This window comes from Rhinopithecus bieti, unplaced genomic scaffold (genome assembly GCF_001698545.2).
Source record: "Rhinopithecus bieti isolate Rb0 unplaced genomic scaffold, ASM169854v2 scaffold_46101, whole genome shotgun sequence".
Classification (NCBI taxonomy): Eukaryota; Metazoa; Chordata; class Mammalia; order Primates; family Cercopithecidae; genus Rhinopithecus; species Rhinopithecus bieti.
Window position 1 is genome coordinate 93,093 of NW_016819049.1, and position 25,133 is coordinate 118,225.

Genomic DNA, 25,133 nt, shown 5'->3' on the forward strand with positions numbered 1-25,133 from the left:
TCCCCGCCCCGGCTCCCGCCCGCGCCCCCTGAGCTTCTGCTCTGGCGTCCGTGCGCCCGGCCCCGCGCGTTCGCCTCTCCCCTCCGGTGTCCTCCGCGCTGCGACGGCGGCCTCTCCGGGCCCCATCTTCCGAGCGGTGGTCTCCCAGCCCCAGGCCCCGTCCCGCCCGCGCACACCGGCCCCCGGCCCACTCCCTGAGCCGCCGCCCGCTGCCCCCATCCCAGGTCATCCCCTGCCGTACGCCAGGGCCCGGGCCGCTCTCAGGCCCCGGCTTCCCTTGCCTGCCGCGGAGCCCCCGCGCCTGTATAACGAGCCGGGCCCGCTCCCCTCCACGGCCGGCTCAGCCCTGGCGCCCTGCTGGCTACTGGGGAGGGGGCGCCACCTGGGGCCGTTTCCGCGGGTGGGCAGGGAGGCGCTCTGCTGTGCTGAGGGGAGTCTGGGACTCGGACCCCCAGAGAAAGTCACGGGTGCGGTCACCCAGTGCCTTTCCGGGAGCACAGGCATGAGGGACGGCGAGTGGGGGTCCTGGGGGAGGAGCCCGCAGACCTGGATTTGGTGAAACTTGGCGCTGACAGGAGCCGTCTGAGAAGTTCCAGACCTGGCCACAGCGGCGGCTCCAACTGCCCACCCCCTCTGACCCCGGGCCTGCGGCATTGCCTCGCCCGGTTCCCCAAACCGGGAGAGCCCCGAGGCCTGGGGAGGGGCTTGCTCAAGGCCACAGGGCAAATGGGCCAGAGCCCGGGCTCGCCCCCGCCCCACCCCTTTCACTTTCATTGTTGTTCCCCGCGGGAAGCGGGAAGCCGGAGGGATCGGCCCCGCCCCTGGCCCCGACGAGCGCGGCCGCCGGGCAGAGGTCAGGAACCGGGCAGGCCCTGAGACCCACCCCCAAACGGGAGCCGGGGACCCGGGAAGGTGCTGTCGACAGCATCCAGTCCCCACCCCAGGACAACCCCGCAGCCCCGCTTTTGTTAGACCTCCTCCGCAAAAGAAGAAAAGCAGAAAAGAAAAAAAATCCACTTTACTGAGTCACACCCAGCTGTAAACATGTCACCGTGAGAGTCCCGCCCCCCACCCCCAGGCCGCACAGTCCGCGATGAAATGACGGGGGAGCGGGGAGGGTCGCCGGAGCGGGTGCCAAGCAGGGCAGGGCGGGCAAGTGCAGCAGGCGCTGAGTTTCCGGGAGGAAGCCCGGGGGAGGTGGGGTGGGGCAAGAGCGGGGGCTGGGGGCCGGGCCGAAGACCAGGGGGCCCAGGAAGCCTCTTTCCGAAGGCCTCCCTCTCTCTCCAGCCCCTCCACTCCTCGGAGGGCATCTGCCGCGGCCAGGGAGCGCCCTGACCCACAACCCCCGCCCCCCCAAAGGCATGTCCAACCCAGCCGTGTCCTGTTCCCCTGTGAGCCTCCGGGTCCGTCGGGGCCTCAGGGGACAGGTGAGGCCCCCAGCTCCTGAATCCAGCCCTAGGTTTGGGCGGCTCCTTAGGGCGTGGCACGGGGCTCTTTCCCTGGGGCCTGGGTCCCCCCGTGGCCGTCCCACTGGAATGTGGCAGTGAGGTGGGCAAGGAGGGCGCTCGTCCCCTGGCTGCATTGTCCCTCCTGCTGCGGGCAGCCCGCTACACAGCCGTCTCCTGGTCCTCCCGCTGGATCATCTGGTAGTGCTGCCGGTTCTCCAGGTAGGCGGCCAGCTCGGTGTCCTGAGCCTTCTCAGCCCGCTGCCGGGGAGTGTCTCCCTGGAGGAAGGGGGAGCTGCGATCAGCAGGGGCCAGAGGCAGGCCTACCCCCTAGCAGGCTGAGAGGCAGGGGCTCTACCTCCCTGTGGCATGGTCGGGAGGGAAGCCTCTCTGCCCACCAGCTCCTCCCCTGCTGGCTCAGGTTTCTCAGGGTCTGGACTGTGTCTTCCCAGGGACAGCCCCTAGCCCCAGCTCCCCTCTAGGACCTTGGGAAAGGTTTGGTTGGTGCCCGCATGGGCTCCCTGCCCGCCGTCTGCTCACCTGCTGGTCTGTCTTCATGAGCGAGGCCCCGGCCTCCACGATGTAGTGGCAGATGGTGCGCTGGCCCAGGGCCGCTGCCTGGTGCAAACAGGTCTCCCCGCTGGGGGAGCAGGGGCTGGCTGTGTACCCCATCCCGGCCCCTGATCCACCCATCTGTCTCCCAAGGGCCATCAGAAAGGGCACGAAGTTCGGGGCTCTGGGGCAATAGGGGTGGCCCAGGGGATGACAGATGTGGCCAGGAAGTTTATGGGCTCTGACCTGACAAAATGGGAGGGGTGGGGAAAAGGGTAGTTTCTGGGGTGACCAGGGTCCTGCACTGCCCAGATACTCACTTTTCCTCCACGGCATCAAGGATCTCTGGGGGGGCTGAAGAAGGGGAGAAGGTGGTCAGAGAGGCCTGACAGCCCCTCTTCCCTCCCACCTTGGCCCCAGGCCCTGGGCTCCATCGCCCGGCTCACCGTGGTCCAGCAGGTAGCGGACCACATCCTTGCTGCCAGTGCTGACTGCATGGTGCAAGAGCGTGCGGCTCTGCTCGTCTCGGTGCATGAGGTCGCCCCCAGCTCGGTGCAGCTCCTGGAGCTGAGGGCAGGAGGCATGGCAGGGCAGGGCCTCCTGGGGCCACCCCTCCTTCCCCCAGCTCACACGCTGGCCCACAGCCGGGTACACCAGCACAGGCCTGAAATGAGTGCGCTCATACATCTTACTCCCGAGTTGCCTCTGTGGGTCTCTCTGGAGCACCAGAGGGGCCTCTCACCCCACAGCCTGTGGGCTCCCTGGCAGCATTGGTGACCAAGCCCTGGAGCAGTGCTTCCTCTGACCTGCTCCTTTCTAAGCACCAGGGACGGGTGGACTGAGCTAGGAAGCCCCGACTAGGAGCCATCTATTGTGGCCTAGACAGGGACAGGGCGAGGTGGAATAGGAGGGTCACTGGAGATCCCACAGAGGGCCAGAGGATGACAGATGACAGCACCTGAGCAGGTCAGCTCTTGGCTCAACCCAGAGGCCTTGCTCCCCAGGACCTGAGAGAGCTGCTGGGGGAAGGAACTGGAGCCTGGAGCTAGTACCTTACAGAAGTCGTTCCTCTTGGCAGCCTCAATCAGCTCTTCACCTGCACGGAACACCGGCCCGTTACTCTGCAGTCGGGGGCCTGGGCTTGGGTTGGTGTTTCAGTGGACAGGACTGTGCCTGCCGGGCATGTGCGCCCAGGGCTGGGTTGGTGTGTGAAGCTCAAAGGCTGTTTGCGTAAGGCTGTGTCTGGGCCCTATCCCCACCCCACTGAGTCTCCTGCCCCCAACCAGGCAGAAAGGAGGGGCCCCAGAAGGAGAGGCCTCACCTTCAGGGGGTGCGGCATCCCCTTGCAGTGACCTGCAACAGAGCACGATGTGCTGTGACCAGCTACGGCACAGGCCAGCTGGTCACCCTCCCCAGCCCCAACTGGGGGCGTCTTCATCCTTTCCACTGTTTATTGAGTGCCTGCTACACACCAAGCACTATTCCGGGTACTGGGGATACAGCAGGGAAACGAGGCAGAGGAAGCCCTTGCCCTCACGGAGCTTACATTCTAGTTCAGGGATGCAAACAAGTCAAATAAATAAGGAGTTCTGAGAGCAGGCGTGCTCTGAAGAATTCAGAACAGGTGGTGTGGCACCCCTGCAGAAGGGGTCCTAGGAGTGACCTCTCCAAGGAGGAAACCGCCAAGCTGAGATTCGAGTGGGATGGGGGTGGGGAAGCTCTGGAAAGATGGGGGAAGAGCTGGAGGCAGTGATGACAAGTCCAGTGGTGGCAAAAACCTGAGGCCTCAAAGAACCAAGAGAAGAGAGTGGGGCAGGACTGTGGAGGTGAACGCAGGGAGGGGGCTAGGAGCCCAGTGCAGTGACCGGGGGCCTGGGGAGAACCTGAGTTCAAAGGGATGCTGAGAAAGAAGCTTCTAGGTAGGGGAACGGCCTGGTACGCTCTGCATTTTCAGTTGACCGTGGTGTGGAGATGGGGGTGGGAGGGCACAAACGGCTGCAGGGATATAAGAGCTGAGGGCCAGGGTGTGGCACGGCAGCCCTGGTGCCAGACAGGCTGGTGGCAGTGGGGATTGGGGGGAGTGCTCAGGTGGTGGGGCAGGGGCCGCCAGGACTGGCTGAAGGATGAGGTCCAGGAGAGGCAGAAGTCAGGGAGGAGCCCAGGTGGGCGTGAGGATGCTTCCCTAGGGAACTGCAGGGCTGAAGGTGTCAGGTGGGCTTGGGCCAGGTTCAGGGTGACACCATTTAGTCAACTGGTGGAGGGGCTGGAAGCAGGGATTCCGGAGTCATCGGCTTACAGGTGGGACTGAAAGCCAGGGGCTGGAGGAACAGGACACCAGGACTCACCGGGGCGTGGGTGAGCAGGGTGAGGTGGGGAGAGGGGAAGTTGGGGTTGGGAGGTCAGGCCGGGCCGATGCCCCCAGCAGCTCAGGGTCCAGGATATAAATCTCATCCTGTGCGATCTCAGTCACATAGTTGAGGTGCTCCTGTGGGGGGGAGGTCAGGGCAGGAGGTCAGGGCACCTGACGGTGGGGGCCAAGGGGCAGCAAGGCTGGCAGACCTGCAGAAGCCTCTGCTGTGAGCACAAAAACCGAAAGGAGGTGGCCAGGCAAGGGGCCCTGCCTGTCCCTCTCCCACTCCTTCCCATTCCTGATGCCTCCTCCGACTGCCCAGCCTTTACCAGATGAGCTGGCACCTGGCCAGAGTGCCTTTGCTTCTATGTCTCCCTAGATGGCTCTGCGCTTCCAGGCCCTCCTGCCCACCCAGCAAGCCTTTGCTAGGTACCCGGCTGCCTTTCTGGCTGGCACCACACTGTACTCTCCAGTGTGGAGGGCAGGGCCGCAACCCAGTCTGTGCACACACAAATGTTAAAGCCCTCAGAGGCATGAGGACAGAGGTGAGCCCATCAAGGGAGCTAACAGGGAAGGCATCCCAGGAGAGGTGACCCTGGGGCCCGGAACCAGCTGTGGCTGGAGCAGGCCTGCAATCGCTCACCTGGGCTCGGTCGATCCTGTAGAAGCGGCTGGCAGTGGTGGCTGTGGGAGAGAGGGCAGCTGAGGATCAGGGAGTGCCATGTCCAGGCCCAGGTCCTCTGCTGCCCCCACCTGGGTTCCCCTAGGGAGGGGACAGGAAACAGCCTGGCACTCTGGGAGTAGACTCACCGTCCAAGAAGCACCACTTGGGGGACAGTTTCTGGCATGTCGGGGACGTGGCTCCAGCACCATCGGGCTCCTGTTGAGAGAAGAAAAGGCCAGGCTGGGATAGAGTGGGGGCCAGGGAGGGAAGGGAACTTGGAGTAGGGGTAACCAGCACAGAGGAGGCTCTGCAGGGCGAGCTCGCTGCGGGAGGAAGAGGCATGTCTTCACTTCTCGCCACCCTCTTGGTGGGCACCTGGGGAAGCCCCCACCCCTTACCTGCTGCAGTCTCTCGATGTGGGCGCGGCAGAGCTCTAGGTCACTGTCTCCTGGGACCACCACAGTGCCCAGTGGCACGGCTGGAGGACAGAGCACCTGTCAGCAGCTGGCTGCATCCCACAGCCCTGCCCAAGGGGGCCCTGGCTGCCTCAGCCCCTCCTGGCCACCCTGCCAGACCACCCCACCGCACTCACAGGCCTCCTTGAGCTGCTCCTTGTCGTAGTGCAAGGCCTCGTAGTCGTGCATGCTGACGCGACTCACCTGGATGCGCAGCTGCTCAGGCACCGGCTGCTGGCTGTCGGGCAGGGCCGGCAAGCGGGGGCTCAGCAAGGGCCCTGCCTCGGTGCCACCCTCGGCCTGGCACCAAACCAAGTGCCGAGAGAAGGTCCCGCCCCACTCCAACACCCCTAGGGCAGAGGGACAGTCAGCCCCTTTTACAGATGGGGAAACCAAGGCCCAGAGAGGGCAGGCTCTGGCCTCGGCGCCCAGGGCACGTGGCGGGGTGGGACGTACTCGCTGTGCAGGGGGGCGGCGCTCCGCCGCTTGGCTTTCTGCACCATGGTGGCCTGGTTGCGCAGGGTGATGCGGATGCGTGAGGCTGCAAGCTTGCAGGGCTCGCCGTCCACCTGCACCGGGATGGCCTTGGACGTGGTGAGCACCACCTCACGGCACTGTGTCAGCCGCTCGCCATGCCCGCCCACCTGCAGCGCAGCCTGTGGACACAGGAAGCTCGGGTCAGATGGCACCAGGGCTGGGGGTGGCGGGCCCCAGGCTCTGTTCCTTCTGAAGCAGAAGCTCTAGCCAGAGAACAAAGGTGAGAGTGACCCCTGGTCAGAGGGCAGAGGGGAGGGCAAGACCCCAGGTGAGGAGGGGAGGGGGCAGAGGCAATGAGGGTGACTCCTCAGAGTGGGGAGCGAAGGTACCCCGAGGCATAGCGAGGAGAGGGGGTGGGTGCCGCTCTCGAGCCAGAGGAACGAGACGAAGGAAGGTGAGGATGAACTGGGCCGCCGTGGCCCATGGAGGCGAGTGTGGATGACCCCTTCCACCTTTGCGCTGCACTCCCAGGCATCATGGGCCCAGCAGCCACTCACCAAGGACGTCATGGTGAAGCCAATGACCTCGAGGTAGCCGTCGTCATGCCGCTGGGGCTCAAAGTCGTGGTGCTCCCCAGGGTGGCCCCAGGGCATGGTGCCTGCACAGTACCTGCATGGGCGGGCGATGACACGGGCCTCACAACACAGTCTCTACAGGAGAGGCCAGCAGGACCCCATTCCCCCACCCCAGGAGGCCCCTCCTCACCTGGGGATGTTCAGGAAAACAACACACTGGGGTTTCAGGTCCTGGATCTTAGGAGTCAAGTCTGTTCCATCACACTAGAGGCGGGCGGGGAGGGTGTTGAGGTGCATATGCCAGGTGGCCTCCCTCCCTTCCGACCCGCCTACCCGTGGCAGCCTGGCCCCACTCACCACCACTCGGATGTGCTTGGCCAGGTCCTTGGAGCTGCCCATCAGGAAGTCAGAGAAGGCTGTCTGTGGGAGACAGAGAGCGTCACCATCTGCTGACAGAGATCTTTCCTTACCAGCACCGGTAGGGCTCCTGGGGCCTGGTGGACACAGGTGGGCAGGGGCTCGGGTGGTAGAAGAGGTGGGCACAGGCGGGGGTGCAGACCCACTCACCCCAGCGTAGAACATCTTATTCCGAAAGCGGCTGTTGAATTTCTCTGGGTTGGCCTCTGGGTGGAGACAAGCAAGGGGGCCAGTGAGTCACCCCAGCCTGCCCAGGTGGGGGTGGGGGAGGGCTGGGATGGATGCCTTCACTGGCAGGAGCAGGGTCTGACCCTCCTGTGCCCACCCTGCCCTGGCCTCAGTGGGAGGCTGCCAACCTCGAGACTCGTGGAACTCCAGGGTGACATGGGCGTCAAAGCCCAGGCTGAAGTAGTTGTTGAAGACATCCAGGGGCAACTGGAAAAAGGTCAAGGGACCAAAATGAGGGCTGGGCCTCACAGATGTCCCCACTCCAGGGGCCTTGTGTGGACGAGCCAGCTCAGCCCATCTGTTCACAGGCCTTCCCTGGTCAGCAGTGTCTGCCAGAGCTCAGCCCAGCTCACCCGCCGTCAGGCGCAGCCCTACTCTGCCTGGTGGCTCCTGGGGGATTTCCCTGCATGCCTGGCAGCATCTCTTCCCTGTCAGCTCCCCTAACACTTTTTCCTGACATGCCATGTGGAACACGACAGTGGAGCTTGGTTTTGCTCACTACTGAGAGTAATGCCTGGCAGGTAGCACGCGCTCAGTCCATGTTTGTGGAATAAAGCAGCATCTTCTGGCCAGGCGTGGTGGCTCATGCCTGTAATCCCAGCACTTTGGGAGGCCGAGGCAGATGGATCACCTGAGGTCAGGAGTTCAAAACCAGCCTGACCAACATGGTGAGACCCCCATCTCTACTAAAAATACAAAAATTAGCCAGGTGTGGTGGCAGGTGCCTGTAGTCCTAGATACTCAGGAGGCTGACGCAGGAGAATAGCTTGAGCCTGGGAGGTGGAGGTTGCAGTGAGCCAAGACTACACCACTGCACTCCAGCCTGAGTGACATTGAGACTCTTTTCCAAAAAAAAAAAAAAGAAAAGAAAAAAAAATTAGCCAGGTGTGTTGGCACATGCCTGTAAATCCCAGCTACTCAGGAGGCTGAGACAGGAGAATTGCTTGAACCTGGGAGGCAGAGGTTGCAGTGAGCCAAGACTACACCACTGCACTCCAGCCTGGGTGACAGAGTGAGACTCCACCCCAAAAAAAAAAAAAAAAAAAAAAAAAAAACCGGTATCTTGTGAGGCAAGTACTATTATTCCCATTGTACAAGGAAGAAGTGGAAACTGGAGAAATGAAGAGATGTGCCCAAGATCCCAGAACCAGCAAGTGGGAAAGTGGGACCCAGTCCCCAGTGGCCCGCCCTGCCCTGCCCCGCCCCACCCTGGCCAACTTACCCGGTCGGTGGCGCCTTCATCTCGGTCCTCAGGCCCTGCCTCGGGGTTGGGCTCGGCGTGGAGGTCCCAGCGGTCCAGCTGTACCACGTTCCCCTCCTCCACGTGGGAGAGGATCTTGGACACAGGCTCATCTGTGTAGCCCTGGGGGAGGAGGCAGGGACTGAGCCCTCTGTGGCTGGAGAGGCCCCAGCTGCACCCCCCTCCTATGGGTGCTTACCCCACCCCAGTTGAGGGTTCGGGCCAAGTCGTTGCCAGTACCCAGGGGCAGGATGGCAACAGGGGGCGGCGGCTTCAGGCGTAGCTGGTCCAGGGTGGAGAGGATCCAGCCCACCTGGGGGAGGGAGAGCAGAGGCAGGTCAGGCCCACAGGGATCCCGGCTTCAGGCCCAGCCCTGGTGCTCGGCTGGCCCATGCAGGGAGCTCACCGTGCCGTCGCCCCCGCACGCCAGGATCCGCAGGTTGTGCACTTTGCGGTACATCTCCAGCCTGGGCTCACAGGAAGATGGCAGTGGGGTCAGGGGATGTGTGCTGTACCCCAGGAGTGAGGCAAGTTTCCCCCCATGTCCCCCACAAAACCTTGGCAAGTACTTACGCCTCCTTGGGACCTCCCTGGCTCAGGTCGAAGACTTGTCGGGGATTGAGATACCAGAGGAAAGACTGGATGATCTTTGCACCCTGGATGGGATGAGAGCCGAGAGACAGTCAGGCAGTGGTGGGATGAAGTGGGAGAAGCACAGGGAGAGGGGTGTGACTGTGGGAACCAGGGCCAATAAGGGGTGAGGGGTGGAGAAAGGACAGGATTTTCTCAGTATCCCTGGGAAAGAGGGATTGGGGCAGAAGCCAGAACGGGCTCTGGGAATAGCTGCTGGCAGACAGGCTGGACCCCAATCCCCGCCCGAGCCCTCAACTGAGAGGCAAGGCCACGTTTACCTGGTTGCCCCCACTCTTGGGGTTCACAAATACCAGCAGGGGCTTCATGAGGGGGGAGGGGGTGGGTCTGATGATGAAGGGTCTCCAGCGGCTCTCCTGGGAGACAAGGCGAGAGCCTGTAAGCTCCTTCCTGTCCAGGACGCCCTACCATCATCCTTAGCAGGCCCCCTGGGTGACTCTGTCCCCCCTTGTGTACCCTCATGTACCACCTCTGTGCCAGATCTTACCAGGCCACAGAGCAGAAACTGGCATCTAATCCTGCCCTCCTCAGAGGCCCCAGAGCCCACACGGACCCCTGCCAGCTGGCAGCATTAGCCGGGGGTGGAAGGTCTGTACCCTGAGCCACAGACCCCTCTCTCCGGCTCCCCTGCAGCCTCTGCCCAGCCTGGGACTGACCTCAGGCCCTTTCTTGCTGGACTTCCTCTTGAAGGATGCCCTCTTCTTCTTCTTGCTTGCTTTCAGGGTATTCTGCAAGGGAAGCAGGGGCGTTGGTGACAAGGTGGGCAGGCTGGGGTGGCTGGCAGACCCAAGTGCGTGGGGGACATCAAGGATGCAGGAAGTACTCACCTGGGGCCTCCGTGCGCGGAGGATCCAGGTGGGCGGGATGACCACGGCCGCGTGGACCCCCAGAGAGCACGGCTCCTCAATCTGCTGCAGCATGAAGCAGGAGACCTTGCTGTGGTACTGAGGAGAGTGAGGGGCGGGACTCAGCGGGACTGTGTTCGGACTGGGGACCCAAACCCAGCAGTGCAGGGCGTGGCCCTGGGGGCAGGGGCAGCACTCACTGCCTGCTTGCACCACGAGCAGCTGATGGCCACAATCTCCTTGCTGTGGAAGGTGAACTTCTGCTGGAATCCCTGAGGGTAGACAGGACAGATGGGCACCAGGGCAGGCCTGGAGCAGCAGACCCAGTCCCTCTCCTGCTGCCAACCTCTATCCACCCAGACACAGGGCCTCGCTATGTTCCCAGGGTGGTCTCAAACTCCCAGGCTTAAGCAATCTGCCTCAGCCTCCCAAGTAACTGGGAACAACAGGCATGTGCCACCATGCCCAGCTTTGAACGCATTTTTTGTTTTTGTTTTGAGATGGAGTTTCGCTCGTTGCCCAGGCTGGAGTGCAGTGGCATGATCTCAGCTCACTACGACCTCCACCTTCCAGGTTCAAGCGATTGCCTCATCCCAGCCTCCTGGGTGGCTGGGATTACAGGCGCCCACCACTATGCCCGGCTAATTTTTTCTATTTTTAGTAGAGATGGGGTTTCACCACGTTGGCGAGGCTGGTCTTGAATCTCCATCACCTCAGGTGATCCTCCCACCTCAGCCTCCCAAAGTGCTGGGATTACAGGCGTGAGCCACCATGCCCAGTCTGAACACATTTTTTAAAATAAAAAATATACACATATAAAATAAGCCTGAAGAGCAGGACTGCTTAGCCAGGGCCCCCTGACTGACTGAAGTTACCTGCACAGCACCGTGTGCATACTGCAGGCTAACTCCTGCCTCACTCCGATTTTCCCTCCTTCCTACCCCCGAGGCCTGACCAGGCCCCCATGTGCTCTTAAAGAAATGTACTGCTGCTTCCGAGTACCTATCACATTCATTCCCTGTTCATCCCACAGGCTGTTATGAAAGGCCTGTAGTGGGCCAGGCGCTGAGAATCAGTGAAGTGAGCCTCTCCATCTTTGAGAGCCTGCACTTACTGAGGGAGGTGGGCAAGAAGCGAACAAGTAAGTAAACCAAACAACTGTGGACTGTGTTAGGTGGTCACCTGGAAAGCCTGGCTTCAAGCCACACTGTCCTCAGGAGGGTGGGAAACCGCTGCCCAGCTTGGCGCTTGGCACACAAGTATCCACCGAGTCACCGAATGAGTAAGTCTATATGATTCTCCAAATGGCCACTTGCAGCTTCAAAGCAGGCCAGGCGTGCCATGTCGGAAGAAAACTTTCCTCCCTGCTCTCCTGCTAAGCCCAGAGACCAAGAGCAGGCCAGGGTGCTTGGGGACTGAAGGCACTGCAGCCAGGCTGAGAGTCAGCCCTGGACTCTGCATGCCAGGGTGCGATCAGTGATGGGCAGGCCACGTTGGCCACACAGCCTGGGCTCAGGCCCACAGGTGCAGGTGGTGATTTCCTCAGGCAGGGCCTCTTACCTTCCCACAGTGCCGACACTTGCCGTCCTGGCGTCGTCTGTGTACCCAGTGGTGCCGTACAAAGGTTGGCTGGGGGAGAAGTGGAGAAATTTCACCAGGTGAGGAGTGGGTGGGGGCACAGCCCTGAGGATGGCCCACGTGGCTCAATGCATCAAAGGTGGGGGCTGCAGGAAGCTCTCTGCAGTCCTGCGCATGAGTGGAGGAGGGGCTGAAGACTCTCTTCATGGCCCAGGGGAGGCTCAGAGTCAAAGGAGAGCCGGAGAAGGCTGGGAAGCACCAAGAGGCACAAGCTGTGCCACCCCTTCCGCAGGCAGCGCTAGTTAGGCCTCTGCATGGCAGAACTCAGACCTCAGAGAGCAGCAGCCTAGAGGGAGCCGAGCCCCCTGGTGGCACTCCGGAGGCACTGCACAGAGGCCCATGCCAGAATCTTAGGGTGGCCCTGTCCCCGAGCACCCTGGACACTTACCTCGCGCACGTTCCTGGAGCCTGATTCACGGAAGGACGGCTTACAGCGGAAATTTATCTGTGAAACACAGCAGTGACCACCAAAATGTCAGAACCTTCCTTCGGGGTCAGGTATATAGTCACTTCCTCCAGGACAACCCAGAGTCATCCTCAAAAGGCGGGGATACCCCCATATCATCCCGAGAGTCCTTGAAACACGAGACACCTCCTGTGAGAAGCCCTCCTGCCTCTCTGCCTCCTCCTCACTAGCCAGAGGGATCTTTCCTTCTTCCACCCAGTGCCCGGGATGAGGGGAGGTTGGGAGCTTCGGGTTCATGGGACCGTGTTTGCTCATCGTTCTTTTTTTTTGAGACAGTCTCACTCTGCCGCCCAGGCTGGAGTGCAGTGGTGCAATCTCAGCTCACTGCAACCTACACCTCTCGAGTAGCTGGGATTACAGGTGTACGCCACCATGCCTGGCTACTTTTTGTAATTTTTAGTAGAGACGGGGTTTCACCATGTTGGCCAGGCTGGTCTCAAACTCCTGACCTCAGGGTGATCCACCTACCTCGGCCTCCCAAAGTGCTGGGATTACGGGCGTGAGCCACTGTGCTCGGCCGCATCCTTTTCTTCCTTGCCCTCTGGCACTCACGACCTAGGCACATGCAGCCAGCCTGGTTCTCGCATGCAGACTTGAGCTGCCTGGCCCCTGGAGACCTTTAGCTAATCTCTGGAACCCTAGCTCGATTTCCACCTTAGATGATGAGTGTACAGTGCTTGGGGCTGCATTTCTATTTCCTTTCCCATAACTGTCCCTACTTCAGCCTTATTAGAGGTATAAGGAAGTCTCACTTTACAATTCAGGGGCTGGGGACAGCAGCCCGTGTGAGCCTGCCTGAGCCACTCCTAGTCTTACAGTCTCTCTTGTATGCTGGCCTGGGTTTCTGCAGGCTGGGGAGCCCTGGCCCTCCACGCGAACCCTTCTGCCCCTGGCCTTGACCCGCCTGTCCAGTGTTGCCTCTACTTCCCTCTAGAAGCACAGTGCCCAGACATGCCCCCAGATGCAAATGCACAGTGGACAATGGCCCTTGGGGAAAGGTCTCCATAGAGGCGGGGTGTAGGGGATCCCCCCAGCCACAGCTGAGTTATGAAGCTTCAATGAAGCAAATCAATGGCCTCTTCTAAGCGCTAGTTTGGACATGGGAAATGGTACAAGGGCCACCATTCGTCAATTCATTCCATTGAGTGATATTCAACGAACCCACTAGCTGCCAGGTTTGTTCCAGGCAGTGGGGATACAGCAGCTAATCAGTGAGAAGCCAGGATTCGAACGCAGTCATTTGGCTCCAGGGTCCTTGACTCTTCACCCCCGAGGGCTGGGTCGCTCCTGGCAGGCCATGTTTGTATAATGTGTGGGTGTGTGGGTGTGCTGAAAGGGCCTCAGCACCCAAAGGGCAGGGGCGGGCAAAGCTGAGCTACCCACCCACCTTCTCCAGCTGCTCGATGCAGGGCGTGTGCACCACAATCTTGCAGGCTGCACACTTTCTTCGAGACACTGACTTCTGCTGCAGGACAGGAAAGAGAGAGCCCCTGAGGCACCAGGTAAGTCTATCTTGGAGGCTGCCTGCCTCAGCACAGCTGCCCTCTGTGTGCACTGGGAAGCCCCAGTCCTGGCGTCCAGACAAAGCCCCTGCACCCCTCACCATCCTGGGGCGACCCACAGCAGGGGTACTAGGGAGCGGGCTTGATCCCACCTTCCCGGAAAAAGGCAGCGGCTGTTGGCTCCACCACCAGGGGGCAGCGTGCCCCAGCAAGCACTCACCAGCATCCTGGCTACACAGTACTGCTCCCCAACGTAGCAGAAATCCCCCGACACGTTGGTCTCGAACCAGATGTGCTCCCCATATGTCGCTGACTCCTAGCCATGGGATGGGCTTACTCAGCACATGCTGGCCGCCCAGCCCTCCCTCCCATCAGCCCCTGCCCACCCGCCCTCTCCCAAGACAAACCCGCTCCAGTGCCCTGATCAGCCCTGCTCTGTTCCGTCTGCCCCACTGTCCCAACCCTTCCAGGCTTGGCTCTCCCAGCTGCCTGGAGTGCCTCCACTCTCCAACTGCACCTTGGCCAAGAGCCAGCGGGGCTGGGACCCATGGGTGTTCAGGCACTCACGCTCCAGTCCACTGTGCTCCGGATCTGCCGCTCTGACTCGCTGCACGGGGCCCCAGGGGTGGGCGGAGGCGGGGCCAGGTGCTGGAGGCCCGACTTGGTGATGGCTTTCCTACGGAGGAGAAGACAGCTGAGGAGGCGGCTGAGCACTTGCTGACCCTACTTCCTCCCACCTCCTGGGGCCTCTGCCCTCTCCATGACCTCGGCAACAGGGAGGGCGGAGGAGCCTCCCAGCAGCCCCAGAGACTAAGAGGCTCCCTGCAGGAGACATGGCCTTTTGGGGTACGCTGGCTTCAAAGCACTGCCCAGAGTGTTCCCAAGTGGGGAACCCTCACCCAGGCAGAGCTTCAAGGCCCTTGCCCAGGCCAGACCCACAGGAGGTCACACCACTCGCCCTGCTGGCCACAGCTATACCTACGCGAGCAGGGCGCTCCAGGCCTGGGGTCCCGCCGCCTTGCGCCGTAGGGCTACCTGGCGCCTGCGGGAGGGCGGGCGCGCATGGGTGGGCAGCCCNCCGCTCCAGTGCCCTGATCAGCCCTGCTCTGTTCCGTCTGCCCCACTGTCCCAACCCTTCCAGGCTTGGCTCTCCCAGCTGCCTGGAGTGCCTCCACTCTCCAACTGCACCTTGGCCAAGAGCCAGCGGGGCTGGGACCCATGGGTGTTCAGGCACTCACGCTCCAGTCCACTGTGCTCCGGATCTGCCGCTCTGACTCGCTGCACGGGGCCCCAGGGGTGGGCGGAGGCGGGGCCAGGTGCTGGAGGCCCGACTTGGTGATGGCTTTCCTACGGAGGAGAAGACAGCTGAGGAGGCGGCTGAGCACTTGCTGACCCTACTTCCTCCCACCTCCTGGGGCCTCTGCCCTCTCCATGACCTCGGCAACAGGGAGGGCGGAGGAGCCTCCCAGCAGCCCCAGAGACTAAGAGGCTCCCTGCAGGAGACATGGCCTTTTGGGGTACGCTGGCTTCAAAGCACTGCCCAGAGTGTTCCCAAGTGGGGAACCCTCACCCAGGCAGAGCTTCAAGGCCCTTGCCCAGGCCAGACCCACAGGAGGTCACACCACTCGCCCTGCTGGCCACAGCTATACCTACGCGAGCAGGGCGCTCCAGGCCTGGGGTCCCGCCGCCTTGCGCCGTAGGGCTACCTGGCGCCTGCGGGACAGTGGGCGCACATGGGTGGGCAGCACGGTGCTGGCGGTGGTGCCTGAGGCTCTTCGGCCCCCAGGGCCAGGGTGCTGGCCTGAGGGCCGCCGCTGGCTGAGGCGCCGATAGTAGCCGTGCAGGCCCCAGAGAGCGTGGTCATACACGGCATCCGCAGGGAGCAGGTGGGAGGAAGCTCGGCGCAGGTAGTGGGGCAGGGGCGACAGCGGCCTGGCGCCCTGGGGTGGGGATGGCCCTGGTGTCTTGGTGCCTGGCTGGACGGCGCTCCACGCCCCGGCTGCCACATCCTCCTGGACACCCTTCTCCTCCTCATTCATGCCCACAAGCCCGGTCAACAGCAGGGGTGCGCCAAGAAGTTGGGCCCCCACAGTGGTAGGCTGTGGAGTGGGCACCTTATCCACGATGAAGCGGGGGTTGCAGGAAGGGGGCACAGTGCTGGAGCGCCGGCGGCTGGAACCCCGGGCCCTCACCCCGCAGCTCAGGAGGCAGCCCTGGAGCTGGGCGCTGGAGCGGCGCCGCTGTGCCAGTGAGGAGGAGGCCTGCCCAGCAGGGGAGCGACGCCGGGCCTTGCCTGTGGGCAGCCCCACACTGCTGGGCCGCCGCTTCCCCTCTCCAGGGCCTGGCACCTTCCACTGGAAATGTCTCCTAAAGAAAGTCTCCATGGCAGGCAGGTAGCTGTTGGGCACAGAGACCAGGGACATCAGGAGCTGGACCAGGCCATGGTCTATCCTGCATCTGGGAGCCCATTCACAGCCTCTGCCCCATGAGGAGGGAAGCACCCCCGAGGGAGGCAGGGGTCACTGCAGCCTCTGACCTCCATGTGAGGGTCCCAAGGGTGTCAGGGGAGCCCAAGTTTATAGCTGTTGGGGCACTGATGCTCTCCCCCGATGCACCCTAGGGAGCCCTGGAGTTGTAGGTAGGTGGGTGCTTCAGGCTACCCCTTCTTCCCCATCCAGGCACCAGAATCCACAGAGCCCTGGGCCTAAAGGCCTCCACCTGCCCCACCGGAAGCTGATGGAAAAGAAAACAAAAGAAAATGGGGAGTCGGTCTGTCTGGATGGACGGTGGGGCCCAGGGCAGGGCTTCCTACTCGCTGGGTCTTTGTTTTGCCACCAACATGGGGAGCAGGTTAGGTGTCTCCCCGGGACATGGCACAAACCAAGCTATAACAAAATGAGGCTCTCTGCAAAGGAACTCAGTCCTGACAGGACCCCAGAGTCTCTTGGCCCCGAGCCTCGGGGTCAGGCTGAAGGTGACTCCTGGAAATGGAGAGGGTCTAATGTGTAGCTCAGGGGAGACTAGGTCTCAGGGAACTGCAGAGTCGCTGTCTAGCTCACCCCGGGGAGGGGCTGCTCAGTCTTCCTTCACCCAGGGGCCGTGACAATAGGCTTGGGCCAAAAGCAAAGCCTTCTGGATTCTGGGTGTGTGCGTGCCTGTATGTCTGAGGCACTGATGGTAAGAACTTTCTGGTGCTCAACTGCTCTGTCTTACCTTTCTGAAGGGACAAAGTATGGATACCCCAGGGTGAAGCTGGGTGATGCTGGGAAACCATTCTGATTCTGCTGCTGAGGGAGCCTGTACTGGACATTCTTCTGCGGCCCTGATGCTGGATGCTTGGATACTCACAATTTCAAATGCTGCAGGGAGGCAGGAGCTGTGGGCATCATCCTAGCTCCCACCTGGACCTGGTCTCCCCGGACCCATCCTGAACTCATGCTCTGCTCCCTCTGCCAGCTCACCTCCGCCCTGCCTACCCTTCTTCACAGCCAGCATCGAGCTCCTGTGCCCTCACCTCTCCTAACATTAGGGGAAGGGCAGCCTGCCTGGCATGGATCAGGGTGGCAATGCCTCCAGGTACCTGAGGCTACCTGTGCCCCACAGCAGGTGATCTCCTGGGCCCTGGTCCTCGTCCTGGTCCTGGGGAGAGACTGGTGGGGATGCATCCTANCATGTGAGGGTCCCAAGGGTGTCAGGGGAGCCCAAGTTTATAGCTGTTGGGGCACTGATGCTCTCCCCCGATGCACCCTAGGGAGCCCTGGAGTTGTAGGTAGGTGGGTGCTTCAGGCTACCCCTTCTTCCCCCATCCAGGCACCAGAATCCACAGAGCCCTGGGCCTAAAGGCCTCCACCTGCCCCACCGGAAGCTGATGGAAAAGAAAACAAAAAGAAAATGGGGAGTCGGTCTGTCTGGATGGACGGTGGGGCCCAGGGCAGGGCTTCCTACTCGCTGGGTCTTTGTTTTGCCACCAACATGGGGGAGCAGGTTAGGTGTCTCCCCCGGGACATGGCACAAACCAAGCTATAACAAAATGAGGCTCTCTGCAAAGGAACTCAGTCCTGACAGGACCCCCAGAGTCTCTTGGCCCCGAGCCTCGGGGTCAGGCTGAAGGTGACTCCTGGAAATGGAGAGGGTCTAATGTGTAGCTCAGGGGAGACTAGGTCTCAGGGAACTGCAGAGTCGCTGTCTAGCTCACCCCGGGGAGGGGCTGCTCAGTCTTCCTTCACCCAGGGGGCCGTGACAATAGGCTTGGGCCAAAAGCAAAGCCTTCTGGATTCTGGGTGTGTGCGTGCCTGTATGTCTGAGGCACTGATGGTAAGAACTTTCTGGTGCTCAACTGCTCTGTCTTACCTTTCTGAAGGGACAAAGTATGGATACCCCAGGGTGAAGCTGGGTGATGCTGGGAAACCATTCTGATTCTGCTGCTGAGGGAGCCTGTACTGGACATTCTTCTGCGGCCCTGATGCTGGATGCTTGGATACTCACAATTTCAAATGCTGCAGGGAGGCAGGAGCTGTGGGCATCATCCTAGCTCCCACCTGGACCTGGTCTCCCCGGACCCATCCTGAACTCATGCTCTGCTCCCTCTGCCAGCTCACCTCCGCCCTGCCTACCCTTCTTCACAGCCAGCATCGAGCTCCTGTGCCCTCACCTCTCCTAACATTAGGGGAAGGGCAGCCTGCCTGGCATGGATCAGGGTGGCAATGCCTCCAGGTACCTGAGGCTACCTGTGCCCCACAGCAGGTGATCTCCTGGGCCCTGGTCCTCGTCCTGGTCCTGGGGAGAGACTGGTGGGGGATGCATCCTAGCCCTGGGCAATCACAGAGGTCAAGGTCACAGCCCTGGGACAGTGCTGCCTGGGGCTGACAGAAGCCCTGTGGTCCCCTGAAGGCTGGCATGAGTTAGGCATGGTGGGTGATGCCCTGGATGCACCATGGACAGGAGGGAGGATGAAGGCAGAGATGATGGGTTGGAGGAGTCAGGCCCAGGCCACACGTCTAGCACCTTCTCCTTCCATATACCACACTCTGATTTGCTACTGCCCTGCAGGTCTTGAGCAGCTTCAGGCCAGGTGCAGGGGTGTTGAGGGAAGAGACGGACACGGTGGAGGTGCCTAGGGAAGCAGAGTTCTGCACGGCTCAGCTCTTGGTCTTTGCCTATTGGAGTCTGCAGCTGCCTCAGATGACAGGGAGGTCAGGGCAGTGCTCTTATGACCCCAAATGTGCCCCATTCAGAGCAGACCGCCTGGGCAGGAGGGAGCTGCAAGGGCAGGAAGGCAGGCATGGGCGGAGAGCGCTGGGCCTCCCCCAAAATCACCAGTGTCACGGCTGCCATTTACTGAGCCCCTATGTGTCAGGCACTGTGCTAAGCCCCTGGCAAACACTGAGATCATTTCATCAACCGTAACCCCAATGAATAGGTACTGCATCACACTGTTCCTGATGAGGAAGTTGACGCAGAGGTGGCCTGCCTAGGGTCCCCGGCCAGTCAGCGTGGAGCCAGTGCTGGAGCCCAAGTCTACCTAATGGCAAAGCCTGCGCCCCAGAAATGGGGTGGGTTGCAGGGTCCTTCCTCCTGGAACATGAGGCTGGGATGGGGTAGGAAAGGGAACCAGGTAGGGAATAATAACGAACGCCTGCTATGTGACAGGCCCTGGGCTAAGTACTTTATCATCTCATGTGATCCTCACCACAGCCCCGGGAGGTAGGCAGGACCCACAGCTCCATTCTAGACACAGAGAAACTGAGGCTTCAACAGGGCCAATAACATGCCACGGTCCCACCGCCAGTCAGCGGCAGAGTCGGGACCTGAACCCAGGTCTTCCCGACCTGGGACCTACTTTGTGTCGGGGAAGAGGAGCCTGAAGGCCCAACTGCCCCCTGTCGTCAAGGCACTGTCCTGCCAGCCCTCCCCAGGGTGTCAGCTTTCCCCGCCTGCCTGGTTAGGCCGCCCTGTGACAGCTGCCCAGCCTGGAGGAGATTAGTCACCCGGACACACCGCCTGATGCTAGTGTCACCCAGAAAACAAAAGGCCACAGTCAGTGGGGGGAGGTGCCGCTGCAACCGTGGGCGGCGGTGAGGGCTGGGCCCAGCTTGCGGCCCCAGACCTGCACTGACAACAGGGACCAGGACCCCCTCGAGAGACAAGGGCAGCTGGCACGTGGTCCTGCGGTGCCTGGCTCCACACAGTGCCAGGCAGCCCAGGTCCACATCTGTCCAGGAGTCTCCTCAGTGGCCGATGGTGCCGCCCCTCCCAGCAGAGTGGGGTGGGCAGGGCCGGCAGTGCTATGTGACTGTGTGCAAGTTGGCCCCTCACGGGCCTCAGTTGCCCTGTCTGTCTGGGGAGACTGTCAGAGTGGCTGAGCTATTTTGCCACAGGCTCTCCTGCTGGGCACCCATGCCTCCGTGCTCCCATGCCCCTCCCCGCAGGTCTGTGCTTCCTGTTCCTCTGGTCTCCATAGAAACCTCTGTCCCTGGTCAGCAAGAGCCTGACTCCTCACTTCCTATCTCTGCTGGGGTTTCTCCTGGGCCTTGTAGGAACCCGCCCTGGGCCTGAGCCTCTCCGATAGCACAGCTCTGCGTTACAGTGTCTTCTCACCTCGTGCTCTTGGTCACCTCCAACTCACCACACAGTACATGCAAAGGTCACCCCGAGGGCTTCAACACCAAGAGCACAGCAAAATGGTTGCCCCTCGGTCTCCGGGTGGGGAGCCTGACACACCAACGGGGATAGGATGGGAAAGGACTCAGGGGACCCCATCAATCTCCGGCTCTGGGGCCTGACAAGGACAGGGCCTGGGAAAGGACAGAGGAAGTCAGGAGGCAAGACCAGTGGTGTCTCGCCGTGCACCCTTGCTAGACAGTGCCTGCAGCTGTGAGCAGCCGAGCTGCAGTGGCTGCCATGGGGGCGGGCAGACCGGAGAGCTTCATCGGCTACTGCTACAGCAGACAGGACACCCACCCTCCAGAAACCAGGCCATCTCACGCCTTATGCTAGTTTCAAGGGCGCTGGCATCCTGAATCTGCCATTGCCACCCTAAGGCTGATCTACTAACCTTTCTCAGCCTCAATTTTCTCATCTGCAAAATGGAGCTCACACCATCTGGTTCAGAAGATTGGCATAAAGGAGGTCTGGATGCGATGACGGAGGGAGAGTGCCTGGTGATACCTGGCAGACAGCAGGGGCCTGGCAGGGCCTACACCCACCACAGACACCAGAGCATGTGATTGTGCTACCTCCTGCGGTTTGTCTGCCCACAGTGAGGCTGGGAACCCAGAAAGGGAAGCAGGAGTGTCCAGGGTGGCCACCACCCACCGCATGAGGAACAGAGCCGGGAGCAGGTACCACCTGGTTATCTGCTCGTGTCGTGAGGAATGCACTCTCTGCACCCGGTACCAGGCCTGGCCTCCTGAGCTGCTCTCACAGGATACCCCATGGGACTGACCCAAAGCGCCCACTCCACACCCTGGGCAGGGCCTCGTCTGCCTTCAGCTCCGTGAAGGCTGGGCATGGTGCATGGCGACCCCACCTCCAGCAGCCCCAGAGCAAGGGCCTGCAGCTGCCTCCCCAGAACCCCCTCGGCTCTGCTCCCACAGTCCCTGGGTCGGAGGGAAGGAGGTGGGGAAGCTGGAAGGGAGGCCGGCCCCTCCCCAGTCAGCCTAGGGGCTGGGGAGGCAGGGTCCTCCCTTCCCAGGCTGTGACTCACCACAGGGATCCTGTCAAAAACAACAAACAAAATGTACCTCGGGGAGCAGGTGGGCCAGGCTGGACGGTAAGAAGGCGACCAGGCCAGTGAGTGTTTACTCGGCAGGGTCTGCCCTGGCTCAGCAAGAGCTTGGCGGGACCCTTTTCCATCAGCTCAGGAACCTGGCAGGGCAGGCCCCTCGCCTAGGGATGATGGGGCCTGGGTCCACCCGGATCCAACCCTCCCCATACCCACCCAGCCAGATACAGAGGGAGGAAGCAGAAGGCAAGGAGGGGCTGGGGGCCCCTTTTGACCTGATCTGGAAGGCAGGGCGCAGGCGGGAGCAGGGCAAGCAGGAGGGAGCTGGGGTCCCCAATGCCGGGCTCTGGCTCCAGCTCGGGGCTGGCGGCCTCTGCTGAGCAAGTCCTAGTTTGGAGAGCGAGCGGCCGTGGCTGCTCCTCTGCCCCCTCCCCCTTGTCACCCTCCTCCTCGCAGCCTGAGACAGCCGTTATGAAAATAACCCGATTGGTAACCGAACGCACTTCCTCTCCCAGCGGCGGCTCCCGGCCCTGCAGCAGGCGGCGGGTGGGCGGGCGGGCACACTGCGCACGAGCAAGCCTCCCAACTCCTTTTCCCAAGGTCCCCAGAGTCAGGCTGGGTGACAGCCCAGCGGCCTGCCTTCCACCTGGCGCCCAGTACAGCCCAGCCCACGCCTCAGCTTGGGAACGAGGTCTAAGGAGAGAGAAGTGGGAGGGAGAAGTGGGAGCCAGGCCGTTTTAGGGAGGGGGCCCCCCACTAATGCCCCCTATTTAGCCACCTAATGCCTTCTCACGCCCACTGGACAGGTTTTCTGAGGTCTGGGGAAGCTAATCACGCAGGCTCCAGACAAAACAACCACAAAAATAAGTATCTGTGGCGTGTTTCACAACTTACAAAGTACTTTTTCACCAGCATTACAGACGGGAGGCTGGTTTTTTTCCCTGTGCGGACGGCGTTACTGTCCCACTGAATAGATGGGGCACTCGAGGCTTGTGGAAGCCTGTGACTGCCCATGACTCAGAATTGGTTGAGCTGGGACTCCAGCTTCCCGTCTTCTGGCTCTGCCAAGTTAAAGAATGCCCAGAAGAGACCAGTCCATGTTACATGTATCCTGACCGGAATGCCACCCTCCCAGCTCCCAGTCCTGCCATGGCGCCCTAGGGTCTGGGGAGTGGCAGCTGTCCAACTGCCTGATCCTAAGACCTCTTTAAACTCTTTTTTTTTTTTTCCTTTGAGATGGAGTCTTGCCCTCTCACCCAGGCTGCAGTGCAACGGCATCATCTCAGCTCACTGCAACCTCCGCCTCCCAGGTTCAGACGATTCTCCTGCCCCAGCTTCCCGAGTAGTTGGGACTACAGGCACCTGCCACCATGCCCAGCTAATTTTTGTATTTTTAGTAGAGATGGGGTTTCACCATGTTGGCCAGACAGGTCTCAAATTCCTGACTTCATGATCTGCCCGCCTTGGCCTCCCAAAGTGATGGAATTACAGGCGTGAGCCACCGCACTCGGCCCTTTTTTTTTTTTTTAAATGAGGGAAGGGGCAAGGCGCTTCCACACCCTCCCTGGGCACACCATCCACCAGGAACCTCCATGTGTTCAGCTACTTGAAAGCTCCCAGACCCCTTTACACTCTCAAAATTGGTGAAGATCCCAAAAGAGTTTTGTTTTAGGGGGTGACAGCTATTAATATGTATCGTATCAGATATTAAAACTGAGAAATGCTTAAGATATTTATTAGCTTAAAAACAATAAGCCCATTACATGTTAATATAAACAACACTTTTATAAATAATTTTCTAAAAAAAGTTAGCAAAAAGAGTGGCATCATTTTACATTTTTTGCAAATCTCTTTAATGTCTGGCTTAATAGAAGGCAGCTGGATTCTCGTGTCTATCCCTGCATTCAATCTGTTGTGACATGTTGTTTTGGTTGAAGCATATGAAGAAAATTCTGCCTCACACAGACATGTAGTTACAAAAAGAAGGAATATCTTTAACAGCCTTTCCAGGTAATTATAGATTTTCTTTGCTACTACACCAAAATATGACAAATGATAGTTTCTCAAAGGTTAGTAGCAATGTGGAATCTAAAACTGAATCAGGCCAGGCACAGTGGTTCACACCTGTAATCCCAGCACTTTGGGAGGCCAAGGCAGGCAGATCGACTGAAGTCAGGAGTTTGAGACCAGTCTGGCCAACATGGCGAAATCCCGTCTCTACTAAAAACACAAAAAAAAAAAAAAAAGAAAAAAAAAAATTTAGCTGGGCATGGTGGCAGGTGCCTGTAATCCCAGCAACTTGGGAGGCTGAGGCAGGAGAATCGCTTGAACCTGGGAGGCGGAGGCTGCAGTGAGCCGAGATCACGCCATTGCACTCCAGCCTGGGCCACAGAGCGAGACTCTGTCTCAAAATAAATAAATAAATAAATATAAAACCATGTCAATGAACTTTTCACTGGACTACCTTGCATTTTGAATTTTGTAACATCAAGCACTGGTCACTGGTGCTTGATGTTACAAAATTTGATGTTACCGATTTACTGAGTTATGCAGATCTTCCAAATGGTGACACATTTTATTTTATTTTTTATTTTTATTTTTTGAGATGGAGTCTGGCTCTTGTTGCCCAGGCTGGAGTGCAATGGCTCAGTCTCAGCTCACTGCAACCTCAGTCTCCCAGGCTCAATTGATTCTCCTGTCTCAGCCTCCCGAGTAGCTGGGATTACAGGCATGGGCCACCACACTCGGCTAACTTTTTTTTTTTTTTAACTTTTTTAGTAGAAACAGGGTTTCACCATGTTATCCAGGCTGACCTCGAACTCCTGACCTTGTGATCCGCCCGCCTCGGCCTCCTAAAGTGCTGGGATTACAGACGTGAACCACTGTGCCTGGCCTTATTTTATTTTATTATTATTTTTTTGAGACAGAGTCTTGCTCTGTCGCCCAGGCTGGAGTGCAGTGTTGCGATCTCAGCTCACTGCAACCTCCTCCCAGGTTCAAGCAATTCTCCTGCCTCAGTCTCCCGAATTGCTGGGATTACAGGTGTGTGCCAGCCATCACATGCAGCTAATTTTTGTATTTTTAGTAGAGATGGGGTTTCACCATGTTGGCCAGGCTGCTCTCAAACTCCTGACCTCAGGTGCTGCCTGCCTCAGCCTCCCAAAGTGCTGGGATTACAGGTGTGAGCCTCCACCCCTGGCCCACATGTTATTATATAATACCAAAAATCACGCCAACTTTACTACTGATCTCATCAGAAAAATTTTAAGTCCAAGGAAGCTGTCAGGCTCTAGGAAGTGAATAAAAGGTTTCCAAAATTCTCATTTTGCTCAAAAGCTCAAATTCTATCATTGGCAACAAGTATTTTATTAATTAATTAATTTTTTAAAAATAAATATAGAGATGAGGTCTCACTGTGTTGCCCAAGCTGGTCTTGAACCCCTGGGCTCAAGTGATCCTCCCGCCTCGGCCTCCCAAAGTGATAGGATTACAGATATGAGCCATGGTGGCCCATGCCTGGCAACAAATAGTGATACCGTTTTGGAAGTGACAAACTCATGTCATTCACTTTTGAGAAAATGTCTGCCAAATACCTATATCTGACTAGTTTGTTTATCAGGTGTCCAAGTACAAATGGTGTTCTTTTTTTTTTTTTTTTTTTGGCGGAGTCTCGCTCTGTCGCCCAGCCTGGAGTGCAGTGGCACTATTTCAGCTCACTGCAAGTTCCGCCTCCTGGGTTCACTCCATTCTCCTGCCTCAGCCTCCCGAGTAGCTGGGACTACAGGCGCCCGCCACCTCACCCAACTAATTTTTTGTATTTTTTTTAAGTAGAGACAGGGTTTCACCATGTTAGCCAGGATGGTCTCGATCTCCTGACCTCGTGATCCACCTGCCTCGGCCTCTCA

The 25,133-nt window shown here is 59.7% G+C and overlaps 2 protein-coding genes across 18 annotated transcripts in view; both read right to left on the reverse strand.

The window, feature by feature from the left end:
- Positions 1 to 797, reverse strand: part of MDK (midkine) — a 3,129-nt gene extending 2,332 nt beyond the window's left edge. Inside the window, exon 1 of one of the 2 annotated variants that reach the window (XM_017858073.1) lies at positions 383 to 797. In XM_017858073.1, coding sequence (XP_017713562.1) covers positions 383 to 774 — 392 coding nt within the window. In that variant the 5' untranslated portion in view covers positions 775 to 797. The remainder of the gene's footprint in view (positions 1 to 382) is intronic. The other variant, XM_017858075.1, reaches the window with a different exon arrangement.
- A 203-nt stretch (positions 798 to 1,000) lies between these two features.
- DGKZ (diacylglycerol kinase zeta) overlaps positions 1,001 to 25,133 on the reverse strand; it is a 37,607-nt gene continuing 13,474 nt past the window's right edge. For 3 of the 16 annotated variants that reach the window (XM_017858084.1, XM_017858089.1, XM_017858083.1), the window contains exons 2-31: positions 14,744 to 14,852; positions 13,726 to 13,821; positions 13,391 to 13,465; positions 11,926 to 11,982; positions 11,460 to 11,528; positions 10,100 to 10,171; positions 9,882 to 9,998; positions 9,711 to 9,782; positions 9,315 to 9,410; positions 8,977 to 9,059; positions 8,810 to 8,870; positions 8,603 to 8,716; positions 8,386 to 8,526; positions 7,292 to 7,370; positions 7,086 to 7,141; positions 6,876 to 6,938; positions 6,709 to 6,782; positions 6,501 to 6,612; positions 5,923 to 6,122; positions 5,604 to 5,704; positions 5,410 to 5,489; positions 5,158 to 5,227; positions 4,991 to 5,031; positions 4,343 to 4,482; positions 3,319 to 3,350; positions 3,050 to 3,093; positions 2,444 to 2,564; positions 2,318 to 2,351; positions 1,986 to 2,085; positions 1,001 to 1,724 (exon numbers count right to left, since the gene is read on the reverse strand). In XM_017858084.1, coding sequence (XP_017713573.1) covers positions 1,608 to 1,724; positions 1,986 to 2,085; positions 2,318 to 2,351; positions 2,444 to 2,564; positions 3,050 to 3,093; positions 3,319 to 3,350; positions 4,343 to 4,482; positions 4,991 to 5,031; positions 5,158 to 5,227; positions 5,410 to 5,489; positions 5,604 to 5,704; positions 5,923 to 6,122; positions 6,501 to 6,612; positions 6,709 to 6,782; positions 6,876 to 6,938; positions 7,086 to 7,141; positions 7,292 to 7,370; positions 8,386 to 8,526; positions 8,603 to 8,716; positions 8,810 to 8,870; positions 8,977 to 9,059; positions 9,315 to 9,410; positions 9,711 to 9,782; positions 9,882 to 9,998; positions 10,100 to 10,171; positions 11,460 to 11,528; positions 11,926 to 11,982; positions 13,391 to 13,465; positions 13,726 to 13,821; positions 14,744 to 14,852 — 2,626 coding nt within the window. In that variant the 3' untranslated portion in view covers positions 1,001 to 1,607. Of the gene's footprint in view, positions 1,725 to 1,985; positions 2,086 to 2,317; positions 2,352 to 2,443; positions 2,662 to 3,049; positions 3,094 to 3,318; positions 3,351 to 4,342; positions 4,483 to 4,990; positions 5,032 to 5,157; positions 5,228 to 5,409; positions 5,490 to 5,603; positions 5,705 to 5,922; positions 6,123 to 6,500; positions 6,613 to 6,708; positions 6,783 to 6,875; positions 6,939 to 7,085; positions 7,142 to 7,291; positions 7,371 to 8,385; positions 8,527 to 8,602; positions 8,717 to 8,809; positions 8,871 to 8,976; positions 9,060 to 9,314; positions 9,411 to 9,710; positions 9,783 to 9,881; positions 9,999 to 10,099; positions 10,172 to 11,459; positions 11,529 to 11,925; positions 11,983 to 13,390; positions 13,469 to 13,725; positions 13,822 to 14,072; positions 14,182 to 14,487; positions 14,554 to 14,743; positions 14,853 to 15,158; positions 15,903 to 20,559; positions 22,072 to 25,133 lie in introns of those variants that run through there. The other 13 variants (XM_017858081.1, XM_017858082.1, XM_017858080.1 and 10 more) reach the window with 12 other exon arrangements.